The 26,707-nt window shown below is 40.4% G+C and overlaps 1 protein-coding gene across 3 annotated transcripts in view; it reads left to right on the top strand.

Moving 5' to 3' along the window:
* The window catches only part of ing3 (inhibitor of growth family, member 3), a 49,593-nt gene that overhangs the window by 10,762 nt on the left and 12,124 nt on the right, over positions 1-26,707 (top strand). For all 3 annotated transcript variants that reach the window (XM_063057816.1, XM_063057817.1, XM_063057818.1), the window contains 6 exons: positions 116-181; positions 3,506-3,602; positions 15,058-15,129; positions 15,622-15,738; positions 19,086-19,249; positions 26,381-26,568. In XM_063057816.1, the coding sequence (XP_062913886.1) occupies positions 116-181; positions 3,506-3,602; positions 15,058-15,129; positions 15,622-15,738; positions 19,086-19,249; positions 26,381-26,568 (704 nt within the window). The remainder of the gene's footprint in view (positions 1-115; positions 182-3,505; positions 3,603-15,057; positions 15,130-15,621; positions 15,739-19,085; positions 19,250-26,380; positions 26,569-26,707) is intronic.

Raw genomic sequence — 26,707 nt, 5'->3', positions numbered from 1 at the left:
CTTAAAACAGTTCATAGCAGTTTTAGACTAACCTTTCAAAAGAAAATGTTACCTTACCATTTTTACTTTACCAGTATTTAATAATTGTATTTTTAATGTCTTTATCCTTTTATAGGACTATTATAAAGCCTTGGAAGATGCTGATGAAAAAGTCCAGTTAGCAAATCAAATTTATGATTTGGTGAGTAAATGTCAACTTGTACCTTTTAAAGTTCAAACCAATCTCCGGCATCTACATATGTCTAACAATAATATCTGGAAAAATGTTGCAATTAAGAGAAAATTTTAAAGATCACCTATCTGAAAATATTGATACTTATTAATTACAATCATTCTGCCTGGCAAAATGCTGTAACTTTTTTAAAAAAAGTGACATTTGAAGTGAAAAGTAGAAAATTATATAACAAGCATTTTAACCTCAATTGATCGTATCCCTCATAGAAGATGACTACAAAAATTAAAATCAGTTGGAAATTAAGGTATAACCACAATGTACAAGAAGTTTGCAAAAGGGAGAATTATGGCGTTCAGGTCAGAATTCTTGTTGTTTGTATCAGTAACACTTTCTTTTCCCCAAGAATGAAATCCCCACTTCACAGTGAATTCATCTTGAATATTTCCTCCAAGGTGTTTTAACAATGGAATCCCTCTTTCATTGGCTATGATAGAGCATGATTACAACAAGTTTTCACATTACTTTGTCTAGTGCCAATTCTTCGTACTGCTTAATTTGTAAACTTTTAGCAACACACACAAAATGCTGGAGGAACTCAGCAGCTCAGACAGCATTGATGGAAAAGAGTATAGTTGATGTTTCGGGCCGAAGAACTTTGGCAGGACTTTTAAGTCTGTATTTATAGTGGGTATTAACATAATTCGCTCAGAGTTATCACATTTTATTAGCATCTGAGATGAAACTCCACCCTACATTACACACCATTAAGTTCAGTCACAAGGCTAAAATAGTAGGGGGAGATAGTATTGTTGTCTTGGCTAAATAGTACCTGTATTTCTACTGCAATATGCAAATTCATAATGTAAATTGGATATAATGTGATGAGTGAAAACACTATAACATAAGTTGAATTGGTTGTAACATAATTTCATTCAGGAACTAGAGACCAATTTAAAAGTTACTTTGCAAATTGATTTTGTAATCTGGTAAGTGTTTTTGGCAAAATACATTGCAAGAATGCACCAAGATTCAGGAATTCTACTTAAAAGAAAATATCAGCCATGTATTAAAAATTAGATGAGTTGTGTATTTTTTATGCTATATTTAATACACAACAAATTTAAACAGTTCCTGTATGATTATGTTATATGTCCATACCCTATACAATCTTATTTTCACTATCGACGTCCAATCCCTTTGCACCTCCACTCCCCACCAGGAAGGCCTCAAATCTCTCTGTTTCTTTCTAGATACCAGACCCACCCAGTTCTCCTCCACCATCACCCTCTCCGTCTAGCAGAACTTGTCCTCTTAATAATTTCTCCTTTAGCTCCTCCCACTTCCTTCAAACAAAAGGTGTAGTCATGAGCACTTGCATGGGTCCCAGCTCTACCTGCCTTTTTGTTGGTTACATGGAACTGTTCCAAACCTACACTCGTGTCCATCCCCCACTTTTTCTACGCTACATTGATGACTGCATTGGTGCTACTTCCTGCACCCATGCACAGCTCATGGACTGTATCAACTTTGCCTCCAACTTCTACACTGCCCTCAAATTTGCCTGTTCCATTTTTGACACCTCCCTCCCCTTTCTCAATCTCTCTGTCTCTATCTCTGGAGACAGCTTATCTACTGATGTCTATTATAAAGCCATGGACTCTCACAGCTACCTGGACTACTCACAGCTACCTGGACTATACCTCTTCCCACCCTGTCACTTGTAAAAACCCCATCCCCTTCTCTCAATTTCTCCGTCTCTGCAGCATCTGCTTTCAGGATGAGGCTCTTCTTTCTAGAACAAAGGAGGTACCCTCCTTTTTCAAAGAAAGGGGCTTCCCTTCCTCCACGATCAATGTTGTCCACAACTGTATCTCTTTCATTTCCTGCACGTCTGGTCTTACCCCATTCTCCCGCTGCCATACCAGGGATAGGGTTCTTGTCCTCATTGACCACCCCACAAGTCTCCATGTCCAGCACATAATTCTCCAGAACTTCTGCCATCTCCAACAGGATCCTACCACCAACCACATCTTTCCATTCCCTCCTCCCCTCACTTTCTGCTTCCCGCAAGGATCGCTCCCTACATGACTACCTCGTTCATTTATCCCTCCCCACTGATCTCCCTCCTGGCACTTATCCTTGCAAGCAAACCAAGTGCTACATCTGCCCCATGCATCTCCTCCCTCACTACCATTAAGGACCCCAATAGTCTTTCCAGCTGAGGCAACACTTCACCTGTGAGTCAGTTGGGGTTATATACTGTGTCCAGTGCTCCTGATGTGGCCTCCTGTATATCGGTGATACCTGACATAGATTGGGAGACTGCTTTGCCGACCACCTATGCTCCGTCTGCCAAAGGAAGTGAGATCTTCCAGTGGCCACCCATTTTAATTCCACTTCCCATTCCCATTCCGATATGTCAATCCATGGCCTCCTCTACTGTTGTGATGAGGCCACACTCAAGTTGGAGGAACAACACCTTGTATTCTGTCAGGGTAGCTTCCACCCTGATTGCATGTACATCAATTTCTTGAACATTCGGTAATGACCCCCCCCCCCACCCCTCTTCACCATTCTCCATCCCCTTTTCCTTCACTCATCTTGTCTCCCCTTACTCTAGTGCTCCACCACTCTTTTCTTTCTTCCATGGCCTTCTGTCTTCCCCTATTAGATTCCCCCTTCTCCAGCCCTGCATCTTTTTCACCAATCAACTTCCCTGCTCTTTAGTTCATCCCTCCCTCTCCTAGTTTCACCTATCACCTTGTTTTTCTCTCTCTCCCCTTTTAAATCTACCCTTCATCTTTTCTTTCTCCAGTCCTGCCAAAGGGTCTCAGCTCAAAGTCAATTGTACATTTTTCCTTGGATGCTGCCTGGCCTGCTGAGTTCCTCCGGCATTTTGTGGGCTTTGCTTGGATTTCCAACATCTCTAGATTTTTTCTTGTTTGCCATCACTAACATTGGTGGAAATATCCCCCTCCCCAATACACACCTTTCCCTGGATGACAAATGCAAAGTACAATTCCAGTGACTACTAAACCTATCAAAAGACAACCTGCAGAGTCCTAAATAGAACCAGATATAGGTTGCTCCATGAAGGGATTTAAATACAAATGCAACATGTTAATGCTGTGAAAGATTACTGAATTACCCACATTGTCAGCATGCTTAATCTGTTAAACAGTGTGTTTTCAACAGACATGTGAAAATGATAAATCCTTCGTTGCATTTTACCAATTTACCTATAAAAGTGGTCATGGTAAAAACAGCAGCTGAGATTTGTACAGGTAAACAATTGATCAATTTATTATGTTTTGTATTTTGATTACCTAGGTGGATAGACATCTGCGTAAATTAGACCAAGAACTTGCGAAATTTAAAATGGAGCTTGAAGCTGATAATGCTGGAATTACAGAAATATTAGAGAGAAGTGAGTACATTAAACAATATGATCTTAAACACTAAGGTAAGAGATTAATGATAGTTTTGATGGCATCCACAAGAATGTGACCAATCCCAAATTTTATTTTAATCCAAAATTGCTCTTGTTAGTGTTTGTGCTTTCCAGGTCTACATCTAGCATCTAACACCTTCAACTTTATCAACTAATACTATCAACTTCTTTGATCATACAATTCAAACTACCAGAAGTTCAAAGTATATATATGATCAAAGTATTTATGTATACATTATACAACCTTGAGATTCGTCTCCTAACCGGCAGCCATGAAACAAAGAAACCTTCCAAAAAAGTGTAAAAAAACTACTGTCAAACACCCAATGTGCAGAGAAATAAAAACAAATCATGCAAACAATAAACACATGCAAATGGTGTCCTGAACTGAAATCCATAAAGTCAGTCCTCTCCATAGACCCTTAGATCAGCGCAGAATGGATCAGCAAAATGAAATGGCCTGTCCTTCGACTTGGGCCCCGACACCCTAACCTTTTCAATCTGGCTTGGCACTTAAATCATCCAAATATTAGGTTCAGTTGCTTTGATATGCTCTGGGGCCTGGACCCCACTGTCTCGATTTTGCCCATATCCTACTTTTCCGATTCAGCCTGCTGCTTAAATTGATCGAACCTCTGATCATCTTGCTTTTGGCAACGTGCTTGGTGCTTCAATTCACCTCGGTTCTGCCACATCGAATTGCCTGGAAAAGTTGTTTGTGATGATCGTTTACCAGAAAAAGAGTGATTAACAAAGTATTTAGTAGTTTTCTTTGTTCTATTGGCCACCAGCCAGAAGTCGCTGACATTCACCAGTACCATTTTAAATTGGAAATTTTAACTTTGATCATTTCGCTACCTTTTCTGATAGAAGTACATCTCTTTATGAGGGGAATGGATATGGTAGATAGTCAAAGCCTTTTTCAAATACTAGAGGACATGGGTTTAAGTTGGGGGGGGGTGTTAAAATTTTTTTTACACAGAGAGTGGGAGGTGCCAGGAACACTGCCATGGGTGGGGTAGTTGAAGCAGATACAATAGTGACATTTAGAACATGAACACGAAAGAAGGTATTCAGACCAGGTGTAGGCAGATGTGTTTAGTTTAGATTGGCGTCATTGTCAGTGCAGACATGTTTGGTGAAGAGCCTAACCCTGCACTATACTGTTCTGCATACATTTTCCTTTCATCTCTTAAGGTTTCTGATTGTATCATCAACATTCAAGTCTTTATTAAATCCAGATTTTAGGCATTTTATTATCACCAACAGGAAATAATCCAGTTAGAGCCATCCTTAATTTCAAACCTAACCCATGTAGTATGAATGGAGCATGATTTTGTTAAAGCTCACCTTCCTGCCAGCAGCATTTTAGTTTAGCATTTAATTTTTCTGGGCTGCATATTCCAGGAAACTAATTTGCATACAAATAACATTGCTTGATGATGTCACTGGTGCCAACTTCAAATATCAGATATTTTGGTACTCTAAATGCAAAGAGCTATACAGTACTGCCTATAGTCTGGTCCAAAGAAGTATAATGTAAAAAATTTAATATTTTAGTGTTTTTTAAATATATGAAAAGAATAAAATAAATCAATTTTGATTGGCGAAGTTATTAAACTTTCATGATGCTAAAATAAGTCAAGCTTTGTATTGACCAAAATAAATTTGCATAGTGGATGAGTTTGCTGCTGAATTAAGATATTTAGAAATGTCAAGTACTCCCATTTACTTCATAGTTATTCCCATGGTGGCTTACTTAGCTTGTCTCAGTTAATAGCACTATCATGTTGAAGTCAGATGATTATAAATTGTTATTAACGCATATGTCAGATAAAGGATTATGACTGATAGTGCCAGTTCTCTATCACTTTCATTAAAATATGCCTGTCTGAGTGTTTTACCTTACTCTTGGTAAACTGTAATGGTAATTGTACATACTACTTCTATTTCTGTTAAATAATAAATTGGATAAAGATATAGGAGAAGGGAAATATAGAGGAAGAGAAGTCCTCATTTGATCTACATTCACTTCTGATCCTTCTGTGCTTCAGTTTTAAAATTCTCATGCTATTATTCCCTCCCATGGTTTCACTATTCATAATTCCTTCATTCCCCCTAAGACAGCTTGCAGTTCAAGAACGTGGGTCATGTATGCCAGGGGTCTTCAACCTTTTGCGCACCATGGACCAGTTTAATATTGACAATATTCTTGAGAACCTCGTGTGCGTTCAAGTTTAACGGGGGGCGTGACAGGGAATGATTAAAGGTGCAGCTGACTCATATCGGTTCATATTGCCAAATCATATAGTTTCCTTGCGGCCCGGTGGTTGGGGACCCCTGATTACTGGGAACAGAGAAGTGTTTCATACTATTAGGAACTGCTGAAAGATGTACTTGGTGGGAGACTGTGGATACAGTGATCAAAGTGGGGGAGATGATTTTAAAAATACAATATGGAGAGCAAACATGCTAAACTGCAAAGTATAATAAATTTAAATTCTTGTATGAACATAGCATTTCTAAATAATTGTTCTTGGGGAGTTTAACATAAGCAAAGTAGCTGCAAAAATATTGAAACATAAATATGTGGAATTTGTATTTTCGTATTTAGAATATAAGAAATAAAACAGGAATTGGCTTTTCAGTCACTTGTGCCCACTCTGCCATTTAATAAGAACGTAGTTGATTTTTTCCTCAGCATTATCTTCCTGCTGTAACCTTGGATCCTTTGATTCTTTTGATTTGTATACAGTACTGTGTAAAAGTCTTAGGTATTCTCCCCCTCCCCCTCCCCCTCCCCCCCTCTCTCTTTCCCCCCCCCCAAATGTGCGCGGGCGCACACACACACACACACACACACACACACATATATATATATATATATATGTAAATATATTATACAGTGGCAAACAAAGGTTTGGGCACCCCGGTCAAAATTTCTGTTACTGTGAATAGTTAAGTGAGTAGAAGATGAACTGATCTCCAGAAGTCATAAAGTTAAAGATGAAACATTCTTTTCACTATTTTAAGCAAGATTAGTGTATTATTTTTGTTTTGTACAATTTTAGAGTGAAAAAAAAGAAAGGAACACCAGGCAAAAGTTCAGGCACCCCAAGAGATTTGAGCTCTCAGATGACTTTTACCAAGGTCTCAGACCTTAATTAGCTTGTTAGGGCTATGGCATCACAATCATTGCTAGGAAAGGCCAGGTAATGCAAATTTCAAAACTTTTTGACGTCACTGGTGGGTAAATTGATGGAAAGTGTTCTTAGGGATGGTATATATAATTATCTGGATAGACAGGGTCTGATTAGGAACAGTCAACATGGATTTGTGCATGGAAGGTCATGTTTAAAAAATCTTATTGAATTTTTTGAAGAGGTTACTAGGAAAGTTGACGAGGGTAAAGTGGTGGATGTTGTCTGTATGGACTTCAGTAAGGCCTTTGACAAGGTCCCACACGGACGGTTGGTTAGGAAGGTTCAATCGTTAGGTATTAATATTGAAGTAGTAAAATGGATTCAGCAGTGGCTGGATGGGAGATGCCAAAGAGTGGTGGTGGATAACTGTGTGTCAGATTGGAGGTCGGTGACTAGTGGTGTGCCTCAGGGATCTGTACTGGGTCCAATGTTATTTGTCATATACATTAATGATCTGGATGATGGGGTGTTAAATTGGATGAGTAAGTAAGCAGATGATACTAAGATAGGTGGGGTTGTGGATAATGAAGTAGGTTTTCAAAGTTTGCAGAAAGATCTAGGCCGGTTAGAAGAGTGGGCTGAAAGATGGTGGATGGAGTTTAATGCTGATAAATGTGAGGTGTTACATTTTGGTAGGACTAATCAAAATAGGACATACATGGTAAATGGTAGGGCATCGAAGAATGCAGTAGAACAAAGGGATCTAGGAATAATGATGCATAGTTCCCTGAAGGTGGAATCTCGTGGATAGGGTGGTGAAGAAAGCTTTTGGTATGCTGGCCTTTATAAATCAGAACATTAAGCATAAGAGTTGGGATGTAATGTTGAAATTGTACGAGGCATTGGTGAGGCCAAATTTGGAGTATTGTGTAGTTTTGGTCACCGAATTATAGGAAAGATGTCAACAAAATAGAGAAAACATAGAAAAATAGGTGCAGGAGTAGGCCATTCGGCCCTTCGAGCCTGCACTGCCATTCAGTATGATCATGACTGATCATCCAACTCAAAACCCTGTACCAGCCTTCCCTCCATACCCCCTGAGCCACAAGGGCCATATCTAACTCCCTCTTAAATATAGCCAATGAACTGACCTCAACTGTTTCCTGTGGCAGAGAGTTCCACAGATTCACCATTCTCCGTGTGAAGAAGTTTTTCCTAATCTCGGTCCTAAAAGGCTTCCCCTTTATCCTCAAACTGTGACCCCTCGTTCTGGACTTGCCCAACATCGGGAACAACCTTCCTGCATCTAGCCAGTCCAATCCCTTTAGGATTTTATACGTTTCAATAAGATCCCCGCTCAATCTTCTAAATTCCAACAAGTATAAGCCTAGTTGATCCAGTCTTTCATCGTATGAAAGTCCTGCCATCCCAGGAATCAATCTGGTGAACCTTCTTTGTACTCCCTCTATGGCAGGGATGTCTTTCCTCAGATTAGGGGACCAAAACTGCGCACAATACTCCAGGTGTGGTCTCACCAAGGCCTTGTGCAACTGCAGTAGTACCTCCCTGCTCCTGTACTCGAATCCTCTTGCTATGAATGCCAGCATACCATTCGCCTTTTTCACCGCCTGCTGTACCTGCATGCCCACTTTCAATGACTGGTGTATAATGACACCCAGATCTCGTTACACCTCCCCTTTTCCTAATCGGCCACCATTCAGATAATAATCTGTTTTCCTGTTCTTGCCACCAAAGTGGATAACCTCACATTTATCCACATTAAATTGCATCTGCCATGAATTTGCCCACTCACCTAACCTATCCAAGTCACCCTGCATCCTCTTAGCATCCTCCTCACAGTTAACACTGCCGCCCAGCTTCATGTCATCCGTAAACTTGGAGATGCTGCATTTAATTCCCTCATCTAAGTCATTAATATATATTGTAAACAACTGGGGTCCCAGCACTGAGCCTTGCAGTACCCCACTAGTCACTGCCTGCCATTCTGAAAAGGTCCCGTTTATTCCCACTGTTTGCTTCCTGTCTGCCAACCAATTCTCTATCCACGTCAATACCTTACCCCCAATACAGTGTGCTTTAAGCTTGCACACTAATCTCATGTGTGGGACCTTGTCAAAAGCCTTTTGAAAGTCCAAATATACCACATCCACTGGTTCTCCCCTATCCACCCTACTAGTTACATCCTCAAAAAATTCTGTGAGATTCATCAGACATGATTTTCCTTTCTCAAATCCATGCTGACTTTGTCCGATGATTTCACCATTTTCCAAATGTGCTGTTATCACATCTTTGATAACTGACTCTTAGCATTTTCCCCACCGCTGATTTTAGGCTAACTGGTCTATAATTCCCTGGAGAGTACAGAGAAGATTTACTAGAATGTTACCTGGGTTTCATCACCTAAGTTACAGAGAAAGGTTGAAAAAGTTGGGTCTTTATTCTTTGGAACGTAGAAGGTTGAGGGGGGACTTGATAGAGATATTTAAAATTATGAGGGGGATAGATAGAGTTGACATGGATAGGCTTTTTCCATTGAGAGTGGGGGAGATTCAAACGAGAGGACATGAGTTGAGAGTTAAAGGGCAAAAGTTTAGGGGTAACATGAGGGGGAACTTCTTTACTCAGAGAGTGGTAGCTGTGTGGAACGAGCTTCCAGCACAGCTGGAAGTGGTTGAGGCAGGTTCGATGTTGTTGTTTAAAGTTAAATTGGACAACTATATGGACAGGAAAGGAATGGAGGGTTATGGGCTGGATGCAGGTCAGTGGGACTAGGATAGGGTAAGAGTTTGGCACTGACTAGAAGGGCCGAGATGGCCTGTTTCCGTGCTGTAGTTGTTATATGGTTTATAAATACCCTGACTCCTCAAACCTTGTCCCAACAATCAGCAGCCATGGGCTCCTCTAAGCAGCTGCCTAGCACTCTGAAAATTAAAATAAATGATGCCCACAATGCACGAGAAGGCTATAAGAAGATAGCAAAGCATTTTCAGGTAGCCGTTTCCTCAGTTTGTAATGTAATTAAGAAATGGCAGTTAACAGGAACGGTGGAGGTCAAATTGAAGTCTGGAAGACCAAGAAAACTTTGAGAGAACTGCTCGTAGGATTGCTAGAAAGGCAAATCAGAATCCCCATTTGACTGCAAAAGACCTTCAGGAAGTTTTAGGAGGCTCTGGAATGGTGGTGCACTGTTCTACTGTGCAGCGACACCTGCACAAATATGACCTTCATGGAAGAGTCATCAGAAGAAAACCTTTTTCCAATTCCTTGTGCTGGTGAGGACAGGAACAGGGAGATAGGGGATTTGAATGTGTGGCTGAGGAGCTGGTGCGGGAGACAGGGAGTTAGATTCTTGGACCACTGAGATCTGTTTTGGGGTAAGGATGAATTGTACAGAAGGGACGGGTTGCATCTTAACAGGTGGGGGACCAGCATTCTGCCATGCAGGTTTGCCACTGCTACAGAGGTGTGTTTAAACTAAGTAGTGGGGGGAGGGGACAAACTGGAAATATAAGGATGGAGTTAAATGGAAAGAGAGAATAAGAAAAGTTAAGAAAGACAACAGAATTAACGGCAGAAAGCTCAGGAAGGGATCAGAGATTATGGCCAAGTCAATAGGAATCAATGTGAAAGGTGAGGGGAGTAAAAGTATTACTTTAAATGGATTAAAAGTATTATATATGAATGCATGGAATATAAGAAATAAAGTGGATGAGCTTGAGGCTCAATTGGAAATCGGCAAGTATGATGTTGTGGGACTAACGGAGAGACATGGTTGCAAGAGGACCAGGGCTGGGAAATGAATATTCAGGGTATACATCCTATCGAAAGGACAGACAGGTTGGCAGAGGGGGTGGGGTAGCTCTGTTGGTGAGGAATGAAATTCAGTCACTTGCGAGGGGGCACATAGAATCAGGAGATGTAGAGTCAGTACTGAAAAACTGTAAGAGTAAAAAGACCCTAATGGGAGTTATCTACAGGCCCTCAAACAGTATTTACTGCCTGGATATAGGGTGCAAGTTAAATCAAGAGTTAAAATTGGCATGTCGCAAAGGTAATACTACGGTTGTTATAGGGGATTTCAACATGCGGGTAGACTGGGAAAATCAGGTTGGTACTGGACCCCAAGAAAGGGAGTTTGTGGAGAGCCTCAGAGATGGATTCTTAGAGCAGCTTGTACTAGAGCCTACTAGGGAGAAGGCAATTCTGGATTTAGCGTTGTGTAATGAGCCAGATTTGATAAGGGAACTCGAGGTAAAGGAGCCATTAGGAGATAGTGACCATAATGTGGTAAATTTTAATCTACAATTTGAGAAGGAGAAGGGAAAATCGGAAGTGTCAGTATTACAGTTGAACAAAGGGGACTATGGACCCATGAAGGAGGAGCTGGCCAAAGTTGACTGGAAAAATACCCTAGCAGGGATGACAGTGGAACAACAATGGCAGATATTTCTGGGAATAATACAGAAGGTGCAGGATCAGTTCATCCCAAAGAGGAAGAAAGATTCTTAGGGGAGTAAGGGGCGACCGTGGATGACAAGGGAAGTAAAGGACAGTACAAAAATAAAAGAGAGGAAGTATAACATAGCAAGGATGAGCGGGAAACCAGAGGATTGGGAGACTTTTAAGGAGCAACAGAAGATAACTAAAAAAGGCAATACGGGGGGAAAAGATGAGATATGAAGGTAAGCTAGCAAAGAATATAAAGGAGGATAGTAAAAGCTGCTTTAGGTATGTGAAGAGGAAAAAGTTAGTTAAGACCAAAGTTGGGTCCTTGAAGACAGAAATGGGTGAAATTATTATGGGGAACAAGGAAATGGCAGACGAGCTGAACAGGTACTTTGGATCTGTCTTCATTAGGGAAGACACAAATAATCTCCCAGATGTAATAGTGGCCAGAGGACCTCGGGTAACAAAGGAACTGAAGGAAATTTGCATTAGGCAGAAAATGGTGTTGGGTAAACTGATGGGACTGAAGGGTGATAAATCCCCAGGGCCTGATGGTCTGCATCCCAGGGTACTTAAGGAGGTGGCTGTAGAAATGGTGGATGCATTGGTAATTGTTTTCCAATGCTCTATAGATTCAGAATCAGTTCCTGTGGATTGGAGAGTAGCTAATGTTATCCCACTTTTTAAGAAAGGAGGGAGAGAGAAAACAGGCAATTATAGACCAGTTCGTCTGATATCAGTGGTGGGGAAGATGCTGGAGTCAATTATAAAAGATGAAATAGTGGCATATTTGGATAGCAGCAGCAGGATAGGTCCAAGTCAGCATGGATTTACGAAGGAGAAATCATAGAAGGTTAGTGGGCAAAATTAGAGCATATGGTATTGGTGGTAGGGTACTGACATGGATGGAAAATTGGTTGGCAGACAGGAAACAAGGAGTTGGGATTAACAACATACATCAAAGTTGCTGGTGAACGCAGCAGGCCAAGCAGCATCTATAGAAAGAGGTGCAGTCGACGTTTCAGGCGAGACCCTTCGTCCTGACGAAGGGTCTCGCCTGAAACGTCGACTGCACCTCTTTCTATAGATGCTGCTTGGCCTGCTGCATTCACCAGCAACTTTGATGTATGTTGCTTGAATTTCCAGCATCTGCAGAATTCCTGTTGTTGGGATTAACAGGTCCTTTTCAGAATGGCAGGCAGTGACTAGTGGGGTACCGCAAGGCTTGGTGCTGGGACCGCAGCTATTTATAATATACATTAATGATTTAGATGAAGGGATTAAAAGTAACATTAGCAAATTTGCAGATGACACAAAGCTGGGTAACAGTGTGAAATGTGAGGAGAATGTTATGAGAATACAGGGTGACTTGGACAGGTTGGGTGAGTGAGCAGATGCAGTTTAATGTGGACAAATGTGAGGTTATCCACTTTGGTGGCAAGAACAGGAAGGCAGATTACTATCTGAATGGAGTAAAGTTATGAAAAGGGGAAGTACAACAAGATCTGGGTGTTCTTGTTCATCAGTCACTGAAAGTAAGCATGCAGGTACAGCAGGCAGTGAAGAAAGCTAATGGCACGTTGGCCTTCATAACAAGAGGAGTTGAGTATAGGAGCAAAGAGGTCCTTCTGCCGTTGTACAAGGCCCTGGTGAGACCCCACCTGAAGTATTGTGTGCAGTTTTTGTCTCCAAGTTTGAGGAAGGACATTCTTGCTATGGAGGGAGTGCAGCGTAGGTTCACTGGGTTAATTCCAAGGATGGCGGGAATGTCATATGTTGAAAGATTGGTGCAACTGCGCTTATATACACTGGAATTTAGAAAGATGAGAGGGGATCTGATTGAAACATATAAGATTATTAAGGGATTGGACACACTAGAGGCAGGAAACATGTTCCCGATGTTGGGGGAGTCCAGAACCAGAGGCCACAATTTGAGAATAAGGGGTAGACCCATTTAGAATGGAGTTGAGGAAAAACTTTTTCATACAGAGGGTTGTGGATCTGTGGAATGCTCTGCCTAAGAAGGCAGTGGAGGCCAATTCTCTGGATTCTTTCAAGAAAGAGTTAGATAGAGCTCTTAAAGGTAGCAGAGTCAAAGGATATGGGGAGAAGGCAGGAACAGGGTACTGATTGTGGATGATCTGCCATGATCACAGTGAATGGCAGTGCTGGCTCGAAGAGCCGAATGGCCTACTCCTGCACCTATTGTCTATTGTCTATTTCCTGTGTCCTCACCACAAAATTCAGCGTCAGAAATTTGCAAAGGAACATCTAAACAAGCCTGATGTATTTTGGAAACAAGTCCTGTGGACTGATGAAGTTAAAACAGAACTTTTTGGCCGCAATGAGCAAAGGTATGTTTGGAGAAAAGGGTGCAGCATTTCATGAAAAGAACACCTATCCAACTGTTAAGCACGGGGGTGGATCGATCACGCTTTGAGCTTGTGTTGCAACCAGTGGCACGGGGAACATTTCACTGGTAAAGGGAAGAATTAATTCAATTAAATACCAGCAAATTCTGGAAGCAAACATCACACCATCTATAAAAAAGCCAAACATGAAAAGAGGGTGGCCTCTACAACAGAATAATGATCCTAAGCACACTTCAAAATCCATAATAGACTACCTCAAGAGGCGCAAGCTGAAGGTTTTACCATGGCCATCAAAGTCCCTTGACCTTTTAAACATCATCGAAAATCTGTGGATAGATCTCAAAAGAGCAGTACATGCAAGACAGCCCAAGAATCTCACAGAACTAGAAACCTTTTGCAAGTAAGAATGGGTAAAAATTCCCCAAACAAGAATTGAAAGACTGTTAGCTGGCTACAGAAAGCGTTTACAAGCTGTGATACTTGCCAAAGGGTTTGTTACTAAGGACTGACCATGCAGGGTGCCCAAACTTTTGCTTCTGGCCCCTTTCCTTTTTTGTTATTTTGAAACTGTAAAAGATGGAAATTAAAAAATAATCTTGCTGAAAATATTAAAGAAATACGTCATCTTTAACTTTATGCCTTTTGGAAATCAGGTAATCCTTTACTCGCTTAGCTATTCACAGTAACAGAAATTTTGACCAGGGGTGCCCAAACTTTTGCATGCCACTGTATATATCTATATTCTCTATATATATACATACACACACACACACACACACACACACACGTGTGACAGAGAGAGAAAAAACACCAAAGACTGTTGCACAGTCTGTAGCTGACGATGTAGACTGAAGAACTACAAACGTATTTTGTAAATCTGGCTGCAGCAAAGGATGTTGGGAATGGCAAGGATGCTGCACCCTGGGAGGGGTGTGGGACAGGTGGCAGAGGAGTGCTGGAGGTGGAGAGTGTCTTCCTACTCCTTCCCATCTCCCTCCCCTCTTGCTTCCTCTTTTGCCAACCATGATTCCCCTCTCCTTGCTCCTTTTTCATTCTCAGTCCATATCAGAATCAGGTTTATCATCACTCAAGTTGTCATGAAATTTGTTTGTTTTTTTTGCAGCAGCAGTACAGCACAATACATAAAATTACTACAGTATTGTGCAAAAGTCTTAGGCACCCTAGCTATATATATGTACTTAAGACTTTTGCATCGTACTTATTTAGTGCAGTCATTGGAAGAGCCAATTTTGTAGATCCTAATTTTATTGCAGAGGTTCTCAAATTAACTTGGTAAAGCTAAAGTTTACTAAAATAAATGGTTTATGTAGCTAGGATCATATAACCTGAAACGATATTAGATTGCAGATTTATCTGGAGCTATAAGGGAAGAATTCTCTATAGTTAAGGAATTATTTAACTGGTTAATATTTTCTGTTTCCCTTTCAGGATCATTGGAATTGGACAATCCACCTCAGCCAGTTAATAACCACCATGCTCATTCACACACTCCACTCGAAAGTAAGTGCGGAGTAGTGGCTTTTAAAACTACTTTTTGGGCTGAATTTACTTCATGCAGAAAAACTGCAAATTTAATGCGGCATAGTAGCCTCATGCACCCTAAGGCAGGTAGCCTTACCTAATCTGGGATTATTTGTTATAGAAATTGGAACAACATAATATTCAATGGATCAGTATTCCATTCCTCAATAGTAAATACCTGATTTTGTAGAGAGTTCCAAAGTGTCATCGTAGGAAAATAATGGTCAAAATTTAGTGTAGTTAGTGTTAATTTCTTGCAATTAATCTTTTAGAACTCCTGTAATACCCAAGGGATCATCCACACTGCTAGTACAATGCTAGGTCTGTACCAGGCTATGCTGAAGAATTTTGTATTTGATGATACAAAATTTGTTGATATGAATTCAGAGTTGGTTACTAAGTTAAAAAAATGCAAGTAAATAGCTTCCATTAAACGAATCTGCATTTGATTTATTTTGTGACATTTTGCAGAACGGAAATATAACCCATCTACACATCATTCTGTGGATCACATTCCTGAGAAGAAATTCAAATCAGAAGCTCTTTTATCAACACTTACATCAGATGCTTCAAAAGAAAATACACCAGGTAATTTGAATTGTTTATTAGCTAAGCTAATACCTTCCTTTTAGGCATAAGCATTTTACGACCGTTACAGTTATTGACAGTGTATGATTCTATGTAGTTAATGAAAAGATCCTGGGTTGGATGACCTGACTCACATATTGTAATTACTATTTATCTTGGTCTGTGGGTGACCAGTTCAGCAGACTTGCTTTCTACTTGTTCGTGAGGCAGGTCATTCATCTTGCCTTACAAGACCATTAGACCATTGGACCATTGGTCACAAAGCCATTGGAGCAGAATTAGGATTCAGCCCATCGAGTCTGCTCTGCCATTCGATCATGTTTGATTTTGTTATTCCCTCTCAACCCCACTCTCCTGCCTTCTCCCAGTTTTGACACCCATACTAATCAAGAACCTATCAAACTCTGCTTAAATATACCCAATGACTTGGCTTCCATGGCCATCTTTTGCAATGAATTCTATAGATTCACCACTCTCTAGCTAAAGAAATCCCTCATCATCTCATTTTTAAAGGGCATCCTTTTATTCTGAGACTATCCCTTGGTCCTAGACTCTCCCACTACTGGAAACATCCTCTCCACATCCACCTTATCCTGGCCTTGTATTTAGTACATTTAAATGAGATCATCCTTCTAAACTCCTATGAACATAGGCCGAGAGCCATCAAATGCTCTGCATGTTAATGCTTTCAGTCTCTGTATCACTCTTGTAAACTTGATCTGGACTTTTTGCAATGCCAGCATATCCTTAGATATGGGGCCCAAATTGATCACAATACTCCAAATATAGTCTGACCAATGCCTTATAAAGCCTCACCATTATATCCTTGTTTTTATATTCTAGTCCTCTCAAAATTAATGCTAACATTGTTTTTGCCTTCCTTACTGCTGACTCAATCTGAAAAACAACCTTTAGAGAATCCTGCACTCGGACTCCTAAGCCTCTTTTTTCACCTCTCATTTTTGAATTCTCTCCCCATTTGGAAAAGTGTATGACCATACACTTCCCTGCACTGTGTTCCATCTGCCATTTTATTGCCCATTCTCCCAACCTATCCACTCCCTGCTTCCTCAACATTACTTGCCCCTCCACTTTTCTTGGTGTCATTTGCAATCTTAGCCGCAAAACCATCAATTCTAAAATCCATATCATTAACATATAGCTTGAAAAGTAGTGGACCGAAAACTAATCCCTGCAGAGCACCTCCCTTGACTAGAGCAGCCAATCAGAACAGGCCCCTCGTATTCCCACCCTTTGCCTTTTGACAGTTAGCCAATCTTTTATCCACATTAGTACCTTTCCTACAACACCATGGACTCCTATCTTGTTTAGCAGCCTCGTGTGGCTCCTACTAAGGACCTTCTGAAAATCCAAGACAAAATCTGCTGACTCTCCTTTGTCTTTCAACAGATTTGTCAGTGAAGATCTCCCCTTAAGGAAATCATGCCAGCTTCCACTATTTTATCATGTGCTTCCAAGTACCCCGAAACTTCATATGTAGTAATAGACTAATACTTTGCCAGCCACTGAAGTCAGGCTAACTGGCCTATAAATTTCTTATTTTTTTGCCTGCCTCCTTTCTTAGTAGTGTGACATATGCAATTTTCCAGTTCTCCAGAAACATCCCTGGCTCTAGTGTTTCATGAAAGATCAGTACTAATCCACAATGTCTTTGGCAGCCTTCTTCAGAACCCAGGGTAATTGTAATCGGTTGGAGTTATGCAGGATAATAATTTGCTCTTTTAGTGATTGAATTAGTTTTAAGAAGTTCCAGGTGAAGAAGTAGTTACTATTCAAATATCTGAAAATATAACAAAGATTAATTTAGCTGAGAAGTTGCCCAATTTTAAATCAGGCAAATATCATGATAATCCAACAATATAAGATTTGTTCCACACTACCACCCAGTGGCGGGAGTCTAGAACAACATACAAACTAATCTTAAAGCGCATACTTCCACTCTCAATACCGGACAGGCCATTTTCTCACAAAACATTACTTGGCTGTAGGCACTAACTTTTTTTTTATAAAATGTGAATAATTGCTACAAAATCATCTATAATTCTGGCAAATATTGTGGGTAAAGATCTTTTAATGAGAATTGAGAGACATACGTTTCGTTTCAAAAAGATTTTATCTTGTGTTTACTAAATTATTGAGAAATATGTGTACTGGATTGGTACCTTAATTGATGTCAAGGTAAATTGTTCTTCAATGTTTAGACTGAAATTTCCAAATTTATGAATCAAGCAAAATCTACTTGTATATTTCTGTACATTAAGAATACAGAGTTGCTGAGCAGTTTAAAGTTGCCTAATTTACTTTAAGGAGAAAACTGTTAAATTCAGAGTATTTGGTGTTAAATAGAGATATTAATTTCTTTCTGCCATGTAAATTAATGCACAATTACATCAAGTCTGCAAACCCAGGAAATTGATTGCCTGGCCCAACTGAAAAATGATGTTTATTCACCATATGGATTTCCTCCTTAACCCCTCTTCATCTAACCCAGTCACCACACCCTTTTATGTGCTTATTTCAACTTCTTTTCAACCCTTTCAACTTCCTTTCATTGCATTTATAGGATTCGTTCCAACTATTCTTTGTTCAAACATACAGATTTACATACATACAGTGAGATTTCCGTAACTCCCTACTTGTAGTGTTGCTTATAATTAAGATATCATTACATAATCTTTATTTATATCTTCTGAAGCATGTCTTTAGCAGATTTGATAATATTTTGAGGAATGTTTTGTTTTCTTTCCATTCACATTTTGATCATTTATTTATTTACATTTTCTTAATTATTTGGTATTATTCTTTGTATTCTATAGCTTTCAAACTATAACTTTAAGGAAATTCTAATCTTTTTATTTTGAGTAATACATTAAAAAACAATAAAATGGATTTGTTTCTGTTGTTTACTTCAAAGAATATGAAAACTAATAAATGTTATTTGTCCATAAAATACTTGCCAAAAAAAGTAATTGCTGGTCAGTAAGTTAAAAGGACCATAAAGTAACAGTTTGTCACTCTACCCTAGGTCTGAAGGAATTTCTGAAACAGAATAGAATGTGCTGCTTCCTTTAAAAAGCAAAAGCGGAAATGAATTTCTAAGCATTAGATTTATTTCTAATATTAATGAAGTTTGAACCAAAATTGATTTGCTCTCTATTTCATGTTCTACTATGGAATAGAAAAATGTCCTGGTCATTCTGTTCACATAAGGACTTTTGACAAAGTAAAACAGTGTTTTGCAAGTCTGTGATACAAGATATATTACAGTTTTATCGAACTTTGGCATTGATATAATTTACCTTTCCTTTTTTTTTTGTTCTTTACAGGGTGCCGTAATAACAATTTAACATCAACATCTAACAGTGCCTACAATGTTAATTCATCACAACCCCTCAGCTCATACAATCTGACCTCATTATCTCCAGGAGCAGGACCAGGAGCTGTAGCTATTACTATGGCAGCAGCCCAGGCTGTTCAAGCCACAGCACAGGTAACAAATGATTTTTCATTGATAGACTGAAATTACCTGGTAATATAAAGCAATTGTTTCTGCCACACATATCTCTCTAATTATCCGATATGACCTCTTGTTTGTCCAGATAGGCCCATTGTGTCTGCCCATTCCTGCCCCACTGAATTCATATTCTCATACTTCGGCTCCATTCTGTCCCCATTGATTCAGTCCCTTTGCACCTACATCCACAACAGTTCTCCAGCCCTTGGAATCTTCTCACTAACTTGCCCTGGCCGCCTAATATTTCACCATGCGTGTCCAGTCCCAGAACACTTCTATCATCCATCAAGAAGACCTTAAAGCTCTCTGTTTCTTTCCCAATAAAAGTTTCAACCAGTTCCCCTCCACCACCATCCTCCTCCATCTGGCAGATCTGATCCTCACCCTCAGCAGTTTTTCCTTCGGCTCCTCACACTTTCTCCAGATTTGAGGGATAACCATGTGCCCCAGCTACGCCTGCCTTTTTGTTAGCTACACCAAATAGTCCATATTCCAAGCCTTCCCTGGTAGTGCTCCCCAACTCTTTCTCCAGTTCATTGACAACTGCATTCATGCATCCATGCTGAGCTCGTTGATTTCATCAATTGCTCATGTGGTTCCATTGTTTTAAAAAGGGTTCTAAGAGTAAACCTGGCAATTATCAGCCTGTGAGTTTGACGTCAGTGGTGGGTAAATTGATGGAAAGTATTCTTAGAGATGGTATATGTAATTATTTGGATAGACAGGGTCTGATTAGGAACAGTCAACATGGATTTGTGCGTGGAAGGTCATGTTTGACAAATCTTATTGAGTTTTTTGATGAGGTTACTAAGGAAGTTGACGAGGGTAAAGCAGTGGATGTTAACAAGGTTCCTTAGGGAAGGTTAGTTAGGAAGGTTCAATCGTTAGGCATTAATATTGAAGTAGTAAAATGGATTCAGCAGTGGCTAGATCGGAGACGCTAGAGAGTAGTGGTGGATAACCGTGTGTCAGATTGGAGGACCGTGTGTAGTGGTGTGCCTCAGGGATCTGTACTGGGTCCAATGTTGTTTGTAATATATATTAATGATCTGGATGATGGGGTGTTAAATTGGATGAGTAAGTATGCACATGATACTAAGATAGGTAGTGTTGTGGATGATGAGGTAGGTTTTCAAAACTTGCAGAGAGATTTAGGACAGTTAGAAGAGTGGACTGAAAGATGGCAGATAGAGTTTAATGCAGAAAAATGTAAGGTGCTACATTTTGGTAGAACTAATCAAAATAGGACATACATGGTAAATGGTAGGGCATTAAAGGAATGCAGTAGAACAGAGGGATCTAGGAATAATGGTACATAGTTCCCTGAAGATGGAATCTCATGTGGATAGGGTGGTGAAGAAAACTTTTGGTTTGCTGGCCTTTATTAATCGGAGCATTGAGTATAGGAGTTGGGATGTAATGTTGAATTTGTATAAGGCACTGGTAAGGCCAAATCTGGAGTATTGTGTACAGTTCTGGTCACCGAATTATAGGAAAGATGTCAATAAAATTGAGAGAGTACAGAGGAGGTTTACTAAAATGTTACCTGGGTTTCATCTCCTAAGTTACAGAGAAAGGTTGAACAAGTTAGGTCTTTATTGTTTGGAGCGTAGAAGGTTGACGGGGGAACTTGATAGAGGTGTTTAAAATTATGAGGGGGATTGATAGAGTTGATGTGGTTAGACTTTTTCCATTGAGAGTAGGGAAGATTCAAACAAGAGGACATGGGTTGAGAGAAGACAAAAGTTTAGGGGTAACATGAGGAGGAACTTCTTTACTCAGAGAGTGGTAGCTGTGTGGAATGAGCTTCCAGCAGAAGCAGGTTGAGGCAGGTTCTATGTTGTCGTTTGAAGTTAAATTGGATAGATATATGGACAGGAAAGGGATGGAGGGTTATGGGCTGAGTGCTGGACAGTGGGACTAGGATAAGGTAAGAGTTCGGCATGGACTAGAAGGGCCGAGATGGCCCGTTCCATGCTGTAATTGTTATATGGTTATATATCAACTTTGCCCCCAACTTAAACCTTGCCCTTAAATTCACTTGGTCCATTTCTGATATTTCCCTCCCCTTTCTCAATCTTGCTGTCTCCATCTCTGGAGACAAACTGTTGATCGACATCTTTTATAAACCTAACAATTCCCATGGTTACCTTGGCTATGTTTCTTCCCACCCAGTCACCTGTAAAAAATGCTATTCCCTTTTTTTAGTTTCTCTGTCTCCACCGCATCTGTTCCCAGGATGTGGCTTTCCTTTCCAGGACCTCAGATATGTCCTGCTTCTTCAATGAAGATGGTTTCCCTTCCTCCAAAATTGATGTTGCCCTTATCCACATCTCCTCCACTTCCTGAACATCTGCTCTCTCCCCACCTTCCCACCACCTTAACAGTAATAGAGTTCCTCTTGTCCATACCTACCATCCCATGAGCCTCTGCATCCGACACATCATTCTCTGCATCTTCCGCTATCTCCAAAGGAATCTTACCACCAAACATATCTTTACCTCTCCTTTCCACCCCCCCCGCCCCCATCACCTCCACTTTCCGCAAAGATCAATCTCTCTGTGATTTCCTTGTGCATTTGTCCCTCTCCCTAAATTCCAATCCGGCACTTATCACTGCAAGCAACAAAGTGCTACACCTGCCTTTTTACCTCCCCCCTCACCTCCATTCAAGGCACCAAACTGTCCTCCCATGTGAAGCAACACTTCACCTGTGAATTTGCTGGGGTTGTCTATTATGTCCGGTGCTTCTGATGTGGCCTCCTTTACATTGGTGAGACCCATCATAAATTGGGGGGATGCTTTATTGAGCAACATTGCTGCTCCTTCTAGAAGCAGAACTTACCGATGACCAAACATTTTAATTATAACTCCTGTTCCCATTCCGACATGTTGTTCCATGGCCTCCTCTTGGGCCACGAAGAGGCCACCCTCTGGGTGGAGGAGCAGCGCGTTATATTTCTACTGGCTCCAACCTGATGGCATGAATATTGATTTCTCCTTCTAGGAAAAAAAATCCCTCCCTCTCCCTTCTTCTATTCCCTGCTCTGGCCTCTTACCTCTTATCACTTGCCTTTCACCTCCCCCTGCGATCCCTCCTTCCCTTTCTCCTATGGGTCCACTCTTGTCTCTCGTCAGATTCCTTCCTCTCCAACCGTATACCTTTCCTACTTACCTCGCTTCACCTATCACCTTCTCGCTGTCCTCCTTCCCCTCCCCTACTTTTTTATTCTAGCGTCTTCCCCCTTCCTTTCCAGTCCTGAAGAAGGATCATGGCCCGAAACATCGACTGCTTATTCATTTCCATAGATGCTGCCTGACCTGCTGAGTTCCTCCAGCATTTTGTGTGTGTGTGGCTGTGGATTTCCAGCATCTGCAAAATTTCTTGTTTACTCTTACATCAGAGATGTGTTTCTTTGTATTTGACAATACTGTAGGAATTATCAAAGTTTCCATTAGATTTATCCCATAGCTAGTTGTTAGATGCTTCTATGACTTTGCTTGCAAGGCATTAACACCATTAACACCTTGGCTAGATGAACATCTCTTGACTCTTCCCAATACAAAACATGCATATCAGTTTGCATGATTGATCCCTCTCCTATCAACTAATTGTTCACTGCTTCTACCACTAGCTACGACTTGTTTCAACTAATTACTCATAAATTCACCTCTCAAACTCTTGGCCTTCCCCATCAAGGATGACCAGGAGAACAGGTACATGACAGCACCACCATCTGCAAATATCCCTTTGAAGTGTACACTCACAGAAGTAAAAAAAACTTGGTTAGACACAATTAGATTACTGTGTGTGATTCTTACCAAGCTACGGAACTGTGAGTAAGCCTGAGGGAGTGCAGAAAAAAATCACAAGGATTTTTTTTTGGACAGGAAGGCTTGGCTTATAAGGAGAGACTGGATATGCTGCAACTGGTTTTTCCTCAAACAAAGGAGGCTGAGGAGTTCTTTGATAGAGTGTTATAAAATTATATGGGGTGCAGACAAAGTGGGTGATTACAGTATTTTTCCTAGGATAAAGGAGTCTAAAACTGGAAGACAGGGGTTTAAGGTGAGAGGGAAAAGATTTAAAAGAGACCTCAGGAGTAACTTCATCACACAGAGGCTGGTGGGTACAGAATCTGCTGTCGTAGAAAGTGTTTGGGTGGATACAGTTGTGACATATGAAAGGTATTTGGACAGGCATATAGACAGGAAAGGATTAGAAAAATATGGCCCAAATACAGACAAATGGGACTAGCTCAGGTAGGCACCTTAGTCAGCATGGACAAGTTGAAACAAATTAGCCTGTTTCTGTGTTGTATAATACTCTGACTCACTGCTGCAACTCAATCGAAAAACACTACCCAATAGCTGTTTATTAGGGAGCTCCTCAGTGATTAAGGAACAAAAGTCTCCACTACCAAAGATACTTGGGAATAGCCAATAAAGACTGACAATGCCAGCAACTCCTTTGCCTGTAAGTATTATTAAAAACAAATAAAAATCTGTATCACAAGCCGAGAAAATAATTAACCAAGGTCCAATTCCTAAACTGCTACATACAGTGCCTATAAAAAGTATTCAACCCCCTTTGAAGCTTTCACGTTTTATTGTTTATACAACATTGAATCACAGTGGATTTAATTTGGCTTTCTAACTTTGGCTCAAGTCAAAATGTAAACAGATCTCTACAAAGAATCTAAATTAATTACAAATATAAAGCACAATAATTGATTGCATAAGTATCAATTATTGCCGAAGGGTCTCAGCCCGAAACGTCGACTGTACTCTTTTCCATAGATGCTGTCTGGTCTGCTGAGTTCCTTCAGCATTTTGTGTGTGTTACTTGGATTTCTAGCATCTGCAGGTTTTCCTTGTTTGTGACTGGTGCAGCCAGTTGGTTTTGGAAGTCACATAATTAGTTAAACAGGGATCTATTTTTGGTGACCTGTGTGCAGTCAAGGTGTTTCAATTGATTGTTGTAAAAATACACCTGTATCTGGAAGATCCAACTGCTGGTGAGTCAGTATCCTGGCAAAAACTGCACCATGAAGACAAAAGAACACTCCAAGCAACTCTGCAGAAAGGTTATTAAAAAGCACGAGTCAGGAGATGGATACAAGAAAATTGCCATGTCACTGAATATCTCTTGGAGTACAGTTAAGTCAATCGTCAAGAAATGGAAAGAATATGGCACAGCTGTAAATCTGCTAGAGCAGCCCATCCTCAAAAACTGAGTGACTGTGAAAGAAGGGGACTAGTGAAGGAGGCCACCAAGAGACCTACGACAATTCTGGAGGAACTACAAGCCTCAGTGGCTGAGATAGGAGAGACTGCACATACAACAACTGTTGGCCAGGTGCTTCACTAGTTACAGTTTTATGGGAGAGTGGCCAAGAGAAAGCCTCTATTGAAAAAAAACTCACATGAAATCTTGGCTAGCATTTGCCAGAAGGCATGTGGGAGATTCTGAAGTTAACTGGAAGAAGGTTCTGTGGTCTGATGAAACCAAAATTTAGCTTTTTGGCCATAAGACTAAATGCTGTGTTTGGTGTAAGCCAAACACTGCACATAATCAAAAACATACAACCACTACTGTGAAACATGGTGGTGGCTGTATCATGCTGTGAGGATGCTTCACTGCGGCAGGCCCTGGACAGTTTCGACGATAAGACATAGGAGTAAAATTAGGCCATTTGGCCCATCGAGTCTGCTCCGCCATTGAATCATGGCTATTCCTTTTTTTCTCTCTTCCTTAACCCCATTTCCCGGCCTTCTCCCTATAACTTTTGATGCCATATCCAATCAACAACCTATCGATCTCTGCCTTAAATAAACCCAACAACCTGGCCACCAGAGCTGCACGTGGCAACAAATTCCACAAATTCACCACCTTCTGGCAAAAGAAAGTTCTCCGCATCTGTGTTTTGAGTAGACGCCCCTCTATCCTGAGGCTGTGCGCTCTTGTCCTATACTCTCCCCCCATGGGAAACATCCTTTCCACATCTACTCTGTCTAGGCCTTTCAACATTCAAAAGGTTTCAATGAGACCCCCCCCCCCCTCATCCTTCTAAATTCCAGCGAGTACAGACCCAGAGCCATCAAACGTTCCTCGTATGATAACCCTTTTATTCCCAGGATCATCCTTGTGAACCTCCTCCAGACCCTCTCCAATGCCAGCACATCTCTTCTAAGATGAGGAGCCCAAAACTGTACACAATACTCAAGGTGAGGCTTCACCAGTGCCTTATAAAGCCTCAGCATCACATCCCTGCTCTTGTAAGGTAGAGGGTAAAATGAATGCAGCAAAATGCAGGGAAGTCCTGGAGGAAAACCTGATGCAGTGTGCAAGAGAACTGCGACCTGGGAGGAGATATGTTTTCCAGAAAGACCATGACCCTAAGCATGAAGCCAAAGCTACACCGGCATGGCTTAAAAACAACAAGGTTAATGTCCTGGAGTGGCCAACTCAGAGTCCAGGCCACAATCTAATTGAGAATTTGTGGCTGGACTTGAAAGGAGCTGTACACTCACGATCCCCGTGTAATCTTACAGAGCTTGAACAGTTTTGTAAAGTAGAATGGGGAAAAATTACAGTATCCAGATGTGCAAAGCTGATAAGAGACCTATCCACCCAGACTCAAGGTTGTAATTCCTGCCAAAGGTGCATCTACTAAATACTGACCTGAAAGGGGTAATTTTTACAATAAATTATTTTGTGTTTAATAATTGTAATAAATTTAGACCAATTTGTAGAAATTTGCTTTCACTTTGACACGAAAGAGTAGTTTCTGTTGATCAGTGTCAAAAAGCTAAATTAAATCCTCTGTGATTCAATGTTGTAAAACAATAAAACATGAAAATTTTCAAAGGAGGAATGTTTTTATAGGCACTGTATTTCAATTTTTCAACTCTTGCCTTATGTGTAATATTAGTTACACAAATGTTAAATATTAGTGTGAATGTATTGTGATGGTGCCGTAACTAAATACTTTTAAGAATTATATATCCTAACACTTGTAAGTTGAATGAAAAAGTGTTGTTAAATATTGAAAATTAATGATACAGCTCTATTTTATATTTGTACTTTATTTGCTTTTATTATAAGATGAAGGAGGGGAGAAGAACATCTACTATAAAGGCCACTTATGAAGCATTCAAAAACAATGATTTTCAACTTACACGAGATTTCACTATTTCAAGAGAATCAACAGGCTATTCCTCAACACTAGCCTCGACACTTACACAGACATTACCTACGTCAGCCACAGATTCACGCAGTGGTCGTAAAAATAAGTAAGTGCTTTCATTATTGGTGAGTTTTTTTTAATTTGGTTGCTATGATTTTACTTAGTATGGTTCTGAATGCTTCTTTTACAAATTATTAACAATTAGCCAGTATAAACTACATGCTAAAATAAATCCTAAAGTTTTG

Source organism: Mobula hypostoma, chromosome 9 (genome assembly GCF_963921235.1).
Source record: "Mobula hypostoma chromosome 9, sMobHyp1.1, whole genome shotgun sequence".
Taxonomy (NCBI): Eukaryota; Metazoa; Chordata; class Chondrichthyes; order Myliobatiformes; family Myliobatidae; genus Mobula; species Mobula hypostoma.
The sequence above is the reverse complement of the archived record's forward strand: the minus strand, read 5'-3'. Positions and strand labels throughout refer to the sequence as shown.